This window comes from Penicillium hordei, assembly GCF_028827395.1.
Source record: "Penicillium hordei strain IBT 12815 chromosome Unknown utg000001l_segment0_segment0, whole genome shotgun sequence".
Taxonomy (NCBI): Eukaryota; Fungi; Ascomycota; class Eurotiomycetes; order Eurotiales; family Aspergillaceae; genus Penicillium; species Penicillium hordei.
Window position 1 is genome coordinate 4090168 of NW_026623142.1, and position 9994 is coordinate 4100161.

The window sequence follows — 9994 nt, forward strand, 5'->3', positions numbered from 1 at the left end:
CACAGTTCCTTTTTTCATTAACCGCACGGCCTGGCTTGCAAGGGAGCCCGGTTTACCTCCTGGCCACCACTGAACATGGCGCCCCGATGACCAGCTTGAACTTTCTGTAATTGTTAAGGAATCATTCGCTGATTCATTTATGCGACTAAGTAAATAAATTAAATCTAATATGACCCATGAGAATCGTAACACTCTTCAATTCTCGGGCGGTATGTTGACAAAAATATATGTAGGTCTTCATCAAACCCAGACTTTTCGGAATGACCATGCGTTTCCCTCAGATATAGGCTAATTTAAAAACATTTACAGTCTAGAAAAATGCCCAAGAAAAGGTTTCACTAGCCACAAAACCTACCAAATGACATACAACATGTTGAGTCAAGGAGAAGTTTAGTCGGAGGAAACCGGGGAGCGAAAAGCAAAACCTCCCCACTTGAAACACACAAGATCATTTTGGTTTGGAAGAAAATTTACCAAAAACCAAGAAATATCAAGAATTATGGAAATGCAAAATATCGGTCTCCGCACACCTGGCGTGTTAAGTGTCCTATTCGGCGTCCAAGGCGCCTTTCTCCTGGCCAATGGCGTCTACACCTTAGCATATCCTTCCGTCGCGTCGAACCTCCCGGAGTCTCCTCTGGCTGGAGTACCCAGTCATACAGTTCGATGCATTGGGCAAGCTATGAACATCTTACCTGACTTAATGCTAAATGCTTATCGCAAAATATCGCAGGGTGACGTCTCTTTCGACAGGGACAATTTACGCCATTGCGAGCTACCAGCGCAACATTCCGATTATGGTTGCTTCGCTGCCTGGTCGTCTTTTGGCTGGTTTTGTATTTTATCGGAATGGCGGTGCTTGGACTCGGGTTGCAATCTTCGAGGTTTGTATGGGGCTGGTAAATGCCGCAGCACTTGTTTGGGATCTATACATATAAAACTAAGAGGTAGGAGCGCTAGCAATTCTTTTGTGAAGATTCCAGCTCAGAGGAAAAGATTTGGAGATTGTGTACGATAATGGAGAACTAAAAGATACTATTCCACTTTAATGACTTGCAAGAACAGTCCACGGGTTGGCTTGGCCTCTTACATGACGTGTTTTTAGGTGTCTTTTTAGATGTCACTTTTATAGATATTTCCCGCTTATTGGTATTGTAGCTAGAATATAGGCGAAAACGGCTGAGAATATACAAAACAGCCTTTCCATTTATAACCTTTGATATAAACCTACATCGTGGAACCAAAGGGAACCGGGATTTTTAGACTGGACGGGCCGAGGCCAAACGCCTAACATCGCCGGAGTTGGCCACAAGACCGAAGGTGAGATCATGGAAAAGCCGTCAGTTCAAGCATCTAGAAAACCTTTAATATACAGCTAGCCTTCGGGTGTTATTATGCCAAGGTCTAGGCCTCTCACGGTTCCTAAGCGACCGATATATCCCCGGCAAGAAGCCGAGACATTTACTAACATAGAATTTTGGATCAATTCCGGGAACTGGAGAAAGGCATAATATATGAACTTCGCTTTTATCCACGTGCCGGTATGCATCGATGTATATATCATTGCAGGCTAATCCTGGGGTTCGACGTTCGGTTTTTTGGTGATCGGCAGCACAACCATCCGCCCGAAGCCGATTCGTACAGGAATCAAACGGTAGGGTGTAGTGAACGGGTATAAAGACAGGGGTTAAACCGGCTAAATCAAAGTAATTCAACCGGTTCGGATAGCAGTTCGGATGTGGGGAAGTTGACTTCAGCTTAAATGATACAGCCTTTGCCTCGGGAATTTTGCGGGAATTTCGCCTTTGCGGTATCTTGACATGAGGAAGTACATTGTATGAAACTTCTAGTAGACTAAAAATAAGAGGATAAGAGTTGTATGGTGAGGGTTGATCAATCTCCAGATTTTGAAATGCGCGGGGTCCCCGGAATGTCTCCATCTGGTGGAGCCGGTCCGAATTTCTTTCGCGGCAGATGCCGACTCAGAAACTTCCTGGCTGAGACCGTGGAATTTTAGCGGGAAATGTGTTAGGTTGCGATACCGTGGACTTCTGCTTCCATTTTATCCAGCCAGTTCGAGGTCTTTGGCTAAGAGCACCGGTTAAATCCTTCTCGAAACCACGCACGGCCCAATGTTATTGCAGCCACTGACGGCCTTGTAGAGCTACGCTAGTCGAGCCTTTCCCGTCTGGCGGCCGATTAGACCTGCCCACACGGCTTGAAGAGAAGGAGAGACCATGCACCACGAAGCTTGGTTACAATGGGCTGATTGGGCCGATTACCTCATGATTTCGGATTTCAAACTTGATCACGTACCCCATGCACCCCATGGAGCTAAGTCCCCGGGGAAAACTGGTCGTTTTGAGCCCATTATCCGTACCCCAGGGAATAAATACTCGCAGATCCCCCGTCGAGACGTAAGGAACGTGCAGGCATTTCTCCCAACATTTGCCATTCTCTTTTTTATTTTCGTTCACACCGGAACTTGAGTTTTTCTGTATCATTTATCCTTGTCCGTCTTTGTCGTAATACACAATGGTGGCTCCTCTCGCGGGGGAGACGGCCATCTCGGCCAAACGTGCTGAGCTTTCAGGCAAAAATGGGTTCAAGGGCCTGCTCAGTAACAAGAAGACAACATGTATCGGACTTTTCGCGTCACTAGGAGGTTTGGTCTATGGATGTAAGTCAATGACGCTATGGTAATGACCCGTGAATAGAAACTGATAGCGATTATCCAGACAACCAGGGAATGTTTGCTCAGGTTCTGACAATGCCGGCGTTCCAGGCAGCGGTATGTCTCTGGTCCGTTGAACCCACCGCTTTGCACAGCTAACGGACTTTGTCACATAGACTCAAGATTACGCGAAAGAAACGGGCATTAAGCAAGGAATGCTCACGTCCATCCTCGAACTTGGTGCTTGGGTGGGGACATTAGCAAACGGATATCTTGCCGATGCGCTCGGTCGTCGCCTAACTGTTTTGGTTGCCGTGGTGATATTCTGCGTTGGTGTCATTGTTCAAGCCTGTACGGAGAGCAAAGACTTTGTCTTCGGAGGTCGATTCGTGACTGGTCTGGGTGTTGGTAGTCTGAGTATGGTTGTGCCGCTGTATAATGCAGAGTTGGTGAGTGAATTCAACAGGAAGTTCGAAAAGGAAAAAGGCTAACGGAGGCGGAAGGCACCACCGGAGATTCGTGGCTCGCTCGTCGCTGTGCAGCAACTCGCCATCACCTTTGGAATCATGGTCAGCTTCTGGGTACGTCGTGTCCATTCTCGTGAAATCTCTCAACCCTGACGTTTGCAGATTGGCTATGGAACAAATTATATTGGCGGAACCGGGGCAACACAATCGGATGCTGCATGGCTGGTCCCAGTCTGTATTCAAATCCTGCCCGCTGTGATCTTGGCTGTGGGCATGATGATGTTCATGCCACAGTCCCCCCGTCATCTGATGAACACCGGCCGCGAGGAAGAATGCCTACAAACACTGGCCCGCTTGCGTAACGCGCCTCCGGATGATCTGCTTGTTCGCATTGAGTTCCTTGAAATCAAGAGTTTGTACCTCTTCGAACGAGAGACGGCTGCCGAGAAGTATCCCGACTGGCAGGATGACTCGTTTTCCAGCCGCTTCAAGGTCGGACTACATGATTACATGTCATTGATCACCGACAAGTCTCTCTTTAAGCGCACGGCGACGGCGGTACGTTTTGAAGTGCATGATACCCCACGATTATTTCTAATGATATAATAGTGCATGATTATGGTATTCCAACAATGGAATGGTATGATATGTGAAATCTTAAAAATTGAATTCATCACTGACATTATCACTTAGGTATCAACGCAATTAACTACTATGCGTAAGTTCCCGCAGATGCAGTCTTAGAGCAGCAGATATGGAAGATCCATGATTTGATCCCATGTGCTTCCTGCTGAGTTCACCTACTGACACTCCTACAGACCATTCATCTTCAAGGAGATGCATCTAGGCGGCAACACAATCTCACTACTCGCTACCGGTGTTGTTGGAATTTTCGAGTTTGTCTTCACCATTCCCGCCGTTCTGTGGGTTGACAAGATTGGACGAAAGAAAATCTTGATTGCTGGCGCAATCGGAATGGCGTCCTGTCATTTCATTGTCGCAGGTATCATTGGCGCGTATCAGGGTAAATTCGAAGAGCACACTGCCGCCGGCTGGGTGGCTATTGTCTTTGTTTGGATTTTCATCATCAACTTCGCCTACTCATGGGGTATGTGGAAATTTCTTGGAGGTGAGAGACTCTGCTAACCATCGTTCCACTGCAGGACCTGTTGCGTGGATTGTTACTTCCGAAGTATTCCCGCTCAGCATGCGTGCCAAGGGTGTTAGTATGGGTGGTAGTAGTAACTGGGTAAGTGGCGAGATAGACCATCAAGTTCGTTGAAAATCCTCTAACTAGGTTACTCTGCAGTTGAACAACTTCGCAGTCGGTACTGCTACATCTCCTTTCCTCCAAAAAAGCAATTTCGGCGCATTTATCTTCTTCGGATGCATCACGACCATTGCTGTGTTCTATGTCATCTTCCTTGTACCTGAAACCAAAGGTCGCACTCTTGAGGAGATGGATGAATTGTTCGGATCGGTCGGGTTGGCAGCTGCCGATAGTGGACGCAAGGAACGAATCGAACGTGAAATAGGCCTTCTTGCCCTTGTCGGTGCGGAGCCCGCCGACGAGAAGCACACTGAGGCCGATGTGGATGAAAGCAAGGTGGAGGTGTCGAAGCATGAGGATGTCATGTCTAGCCCGAGGGTTTAGACGGAGGCAAGCTGCCTTGAACATGGAGAAAATGTCGATTAACGGGCTGAACAGTCCTGTTAGGACAAGATCGACAATAGGTCGACATATTCAACTCCTGCATCACATGTTTAGTTCTTGTACTCCGTCCGGAGTACTATAATATAACCCTTGACCTTTTTATTCACTCCTTACCTATATGCAAATTTAGATATGCATAACACTTATCACATGCACCTGATCGCATATATATGTTGTAAAATAAGACTAATGCCAAGTAAAAAGAGCCCAAATCAAAGTTTTCAGCCCATTTCTATGTATAGAAACAGGGGGCCAAGACTGACGGCGCAAGGGAAGGCACTCCATGTCTTGGATATAGTACCCTCACTCGTATGTTTTTGTTTTTGTTTTTGTTTTTCTTTCTTCCTTTTCAAACTATTTTCATCTCTCAAATACATTCACGAACACTCACAATTCAAAAATGTCTACCATTACTTCCTCCACCACCTCGTCCGCGAGCGCAACCAGCACTGCCTGCGGTGGCAGTGTTTGGGAAATTCCCACGACAGATGCAGCCTGTGCGGCCGTTATTACTGGGAACATTACCGATGTGATGGATGATTGCTGCAAGGACGCAAAGGTCTCCAAGTACGACAATGACTGCGGCATCTACTGTCTGGCCCAAGGCCAGGACGTCAACAAGCTCCAGTCCTGCCTCACCAGCAAAAGCGGCAATTATAACAACGTCTTCTGCAATGCCGCTCTCAATGCGACCGCCACTGCCACAGCTACCGGCTCCAAATCCACTTCCTCAGGCACCGGTACTAGCACACAATCGTCTACCACCTCGACTTCCACAAATGCCGCTATTGTGAACCAGCCAATCTCCAAGTCTGGCGTTGGACTGATTGCGCTCCTTTTCGGATCTGCTTTGATGGCTGTTATTTCTTAACTCCATCCACGGATGGTTTGATGTTTCGTTGGGGGGATTCAAAATGGCTGTTTTGATCATACTTCTTTTCTTTTAGCGGACGAGCGACCGTGTTTTCTTACTTCGCACCCTTTGGGCATGATATTTTCTTAATTCACACCTATGATTGGCATGTTTAATGGATTCCCCGTACTACAGTGGTCATTTATTGTACAGCCGAGAGTAGAAAATGATAGTCCCCCATGACGTAATCGGGTTGCACTAGGTCAATCGGCTTCTGTTGTTCTACCCCCTCCACTGACCCCATTGCTGTTAGACCAAATATCACCAGATATAGCATCTGAAAATGTCAATCGCAAAAACTGTCATCGCGACAGGCACCTCGTCTGGTTTGGTAAAGCCACCTTCCCTTGGAATATCCAGACTTCACCTAACATGATCAGGGATTTGAAGCAATCAAGCAGTTACTCCAACAGACACAGCCGTACAGCTTCATTCTGGGCGTTCGTGATACAGAAAAGACGCGTGTTGCGTACGATGATCTGAAATTCGATACTTCAAAACACAGCGTCTCTGTCTTGCCCCTGGATCTTTTGAATCTTAAGAGCGTCAAGTCCTTTGCTAAGCAGGCACTCTCTGAATTGGGCCAAAGGCCGTTGGACTATCTTTTCCTCATTGCGGGCCTTGCCGCTAGTGCCGATGGACCAGGACCTCATGGCTCGCAATGGTGCGAATCGTACGTGGTAAATCATCTGGGTATGTCAAAATTTGATCCATCGGCTACTAAAAAGAAGAGGCTATAAGGCTGGAGCTAACAATTCATAAATACTAACTCAGCCCAGCATTATCTGACCCATCATTTTGCCGAGACCCTGTCTGCCTCGCAATCACGTATTGTCATTGTATCTTCGGGTGCAATTCGTAATGTGAGAGGAGCCGACCCAAGTAAGTTTAGTTCCATCTTTTCGGTCGTGTCGCTAAAGGCGAAGTTGTTCACAACGCTGACTTCATATCAGAGACTCTTGATGTCGACCTAAAAGCAAACTCCGGCGCGAATACAAAAGTAGTGTACAGTGCATCGAAATTTACCCAGCTTCTGGGTGCACACTACTGGCGGCGTAGCCTCCCAAATTGCAAAGTCGTGGCTGTCTCACCGGGGCTCATCCCCAACACCAAGCTTGCCCAGCATTCGGGCTTAGGGTTGACCATGGACATGCCCGATGCCAAGACTGTGCCAGAGGGTGAGGATCTTTGGATTTGAATTCTTTGATAAATTACGATATCTAATGATCAATAGGTGCCCAGAACATCCTCCGCGCAGTCACGGCCGACAATCTCCCCGCTGATCCTGAACAGATCTTCTTGACTAGTTGGGGCGAATGGTGGCCCAAGGATGTCTATGCCTCGAGTGTTGATCCTGCATTGCAAGATAAGTGGTGTTTGAGTAAGGAGGACATTGAGAAGTCCGAGCCTGCGCTTAAGGAATAAGGAACACATCTAGCAGGTCTGCAAATACCGTATTTCATTAAGCCTTTTTGCTATGTCCAAGATCCCGTTTCAGGGCCAACGCTATCTAGGTATTCGTTCACGAATCGGAGAAAGTGCGCATATAGACATAAATGGGTCAAATTTATTCTTAATAAACAGCAAGTCATGATAACAGAAAGGGGAACATATTGCACAAACACCAACAAATCAAACCCGTCACAAAATTATTATATTTGCAAATATAGGAAAGAATCTACATGTATGTGACCAGCATGTATGCGTACCAGAAGTTTCCAACTGGTCGGAATCAATCATATCTGAAACAGACTGTGCATCATATCAGTAAGCAAGACCTGCAACTTACTCAGCGGTCGCAAGCTTGCGCAGGGCACCAAAGTTGGGCGATCCAAGGCCGGAGACAGGGTCCCAGCCCTTGGTAGCGTTCCAGCTGGCACCTGGAACCGTAGGACCACCGTTTTCGGGGCCGCTGAAGCGGCCATTGCCATCGCAGCCCGTGCTGCCACCGTTAACAATGTCGTTAAGGCCGGCGCGGCCTGTCGAGTACAGCCAGGGATTGAGGAAGCCCAGAGGTGCCTTGTTGGCCTTCTGGCGGGCGTCGTTGAGGAGAGCGATGACTCCGGCGAAGGCAGGGGCCGAGCAGGATGTGCCGTCGACACTGGACAACGAGCCCTTATCGTAGATGGCGAAGTTCTGACCTTGGGCTGCGACGTCGGGGAAGGCACGGCCGTTGGGGTTGAAAAGGCCAGACCAGCGATCGCCCAGGGTCTCGAGGTACTCACTCACAGCGTCCTCTTGCCATTTCGGGCGATCCCAGAGATCGGAGAAGCCGCCGGACGAGAAGTACACGGCCCTCTCGGGCGCGGTGTGGGTTGTCGCGCCGACTGATGTCACCCACGGGCAGGCTGCGGGGAACTGGGGTGGGAAGCGGGTTGCGTTCTTGCCATCGTTCGTCTGACATGCGGCGCCAACACCGGAGTCGCCAGATGAGAAGATGACGGACACACCACGGCTGCCGAGCTGTGAGTACAAGTTGCAAACGCTGCGGGCGTACTTCTCGGGAACGCTCTGGAGATTGATATTAGAGACTGACGAAAATCACGGCGGAAAAAAAGGGGGTGAGTATCATACCTGCTCGTCCTCGCCGTAAGAGGTGGAAATCACATTGGGAAGGTCCTTCTTGTCCATCTTGAGCACGTTCTGGAGGAATTCAAGGTACGGCTCGTTGTTGTTATCATTAGGATCAGGCTGGTCGAGATCTGGAACAAGTTCACCGCGGCCGCCAGTGCTGAACTCTGTAACGGGAACAGGAGAGCTGACTCCAACAATGTACTGCAGGTCGAGGTTCGCCTCGCTGCTGCTACCGCTGGATTTTTGATCATTACCACCGCCGTTATACTGAACGACGGAGAAGTTCTGGCCCTTGGCAAAGGGCGCGACATTCTTCTCAAAGAGTTCCAGATCGGAGTATCGTGCATACTCCTCTAGGTAGCTGGCAAACCCGACCTTGTTCCCATTGGTGGCGGAAGCCTCGTAGTCACCGACATTGTACAGATCCTTGAGACACTGGGGAGTGATGACGCTGTTGCAGTCCGGCTGAGCGGACATGGCGTTCAAGCGGAAAGCCTCGTCGTTTTCCTTGACCTCGGTGTGCAAAATGGCCCGTTGGGCGCGCAGCTGGCCAAAACGGGTGGTTGGCTGAATCATGTTGATGTGTGACACCAGAGCCTCCGGGACGGAGTACTCGAGTGTTCGAAGACGCTCGATTTGCTTGGCACTGTTGGCGTAGAACTGGAAGTTGGCTGCTAGCAGCTCATTTGCCGTCTGCACGGTAGTGTAGAAGGTCACCCAGTCGGCATCCTGCTCGATCTTGGTAATACCGGCACCTTCGAGCCAGTCACGGATCGAGCCAGCGGCCTCTGCGCTGGGCTGCAGCATCCGCTTCATTTCCTCGTGGGTGTTGAAGTGGTTCCCGTAACTGGGGTGATCGGGAGTTGACATGTCCATGACAGCCTTTTCGAATCCGGCAGCATCCCCCTGTGCCAGAGCAATCTGTAGCTTCAGGGGCTGATCAGCACGCGGTGTGCGAGAATATCTCCATCCTATGGCAAGTCAGCGTGTCGATTCTGTCGGTTTAGTTCAAGAACGCGAATTACTCACCCTGAGGAACAGCCGACAAACTCTCAAATGCATCAGCTGCAGCAGAGGATGCAAGAAGCGACAAGACCGCGAGCGACAATGCTCCACGGTTAAATAGAGATGCAATCATGATAGAAACGAGTGATATGAAGACACCTTGTCAGACACTGATCGGGACCTCCGCACAGCGAATACAGGAAGTATAAATAGTTCGACAGCAGGCTACCAAATATAAAGGAGGGGTAAATATCGTGAATAATTGGTATTTATTATGGTTGCATTGGTGGGGGGAATGATAGGGCGACAAAGAATGTGTATTGAAGAAGTCCAGGATTAACTAGAACGAGACAATGTTGACATGGACGGGGTGCTTTAATTGAAGTTTCACGTCATTCCCTTGGCATCGCTAGAATTTCCACTGTTCCAGTGGACCCTTGGTGGATGTTCGTTTAGTGAGACTGTTCTAAATCAATAATAATAATGGCAACGGCTGGGATGGCGTGTTCGGAATCCGACTGCATAGCCCCATACCCGCGTCGCGACTAACGACCTTTTTTTTCCCAAGCCGAGGAACAGCGAATTGTTAGTGATGTGACCGGTATGGAGATAAACTCTCTATCCCATTGTGATATTGGGCGCGTCCG

General features: G+C 48.8%; 4 protein-coding genes across 4 annotated transcripts; 3 read left to right on the forward strand and 1 right to left on the reverse strand.

Moving 5' to 3' along the window:
- Nucleotides 1-2535: 2535 nt before the first annotated feature.
- Nucleotides 2536-4795, forward strand: N7537_001550 (uncharacterized protein; the record flags this gene model as incomplete). The annotated part of the gene is made up of 10 exons (XM_056892608.1): nt 2536-2680; nt 2739-2791; nt 2851-3123; nt 3178-3255; nt 3304-3699; nt 3751-3781; nt 3835-3859; nt 3960-4249; nt 4305-4390; nt 4451-4795. 10 exons carry the CDS (start codon nt 2536-2538, stop codon nt 4793-4795), a joined length of 1722 nt encoding a protein of 573 aa, XP_056757603.1.
- A 460-nt stretch (nt 4796-5255) lies between these two features.
- N7537_001551 (uncharacterized protein) lies at nt 5256-5726 on the forward strand (the record flags this gene model as incomplete). The annotated part of the gene is made up of 1 exon (XM_056892609.1): nt 5256-5726. The coding sequence occupies one exon, from the start codon at nt 5256-5258 to the stop codon at nt 5724-5726; it is 471 nt and encodes a 156-aa protein (XP_056757604.1).
- Nucleotides 5727-6051: 325 nt separating this feature from the next.
- Nucleotides 6052-7193, forward strand: N7537_001552 (uncharacterized protein; the record flags this gene model as incomplete). Its single annotated transcript, XM_056892610.1, has 5 exons — nt 6052-6099; nt 6149-6461; nt 6543-6650; nt 6722-6946; nt 7003-7193. 5 exons carry the CDS (start codon nt 6052-6054, stop codon nt 7191-7193), a joined length of 885 nt encoding a protein of 294 aa, XP_056757605.1.
- A 360-nt stretch (nt 7194-7553) lies between these two features.
- Nucleotides 7554-9480, reverse strand: N7537_001553 (S53 family peptidase; the record flags this gene model as incomplete). Its single annotated transcript, XM_056892611.1, has 3 exons — nt 7554-8279; nt 8343-9313; nt 9372-9480. 3 exons carry the CDS (start codon nt 9478-9480, stop codon nt 7554-7556), a joined length of 1806 nt encoding a protein of 601 aa, XP_056757606.1.
- Between the last annotated feature and the right edge of the window lie 514 nt (nt 9481-9994).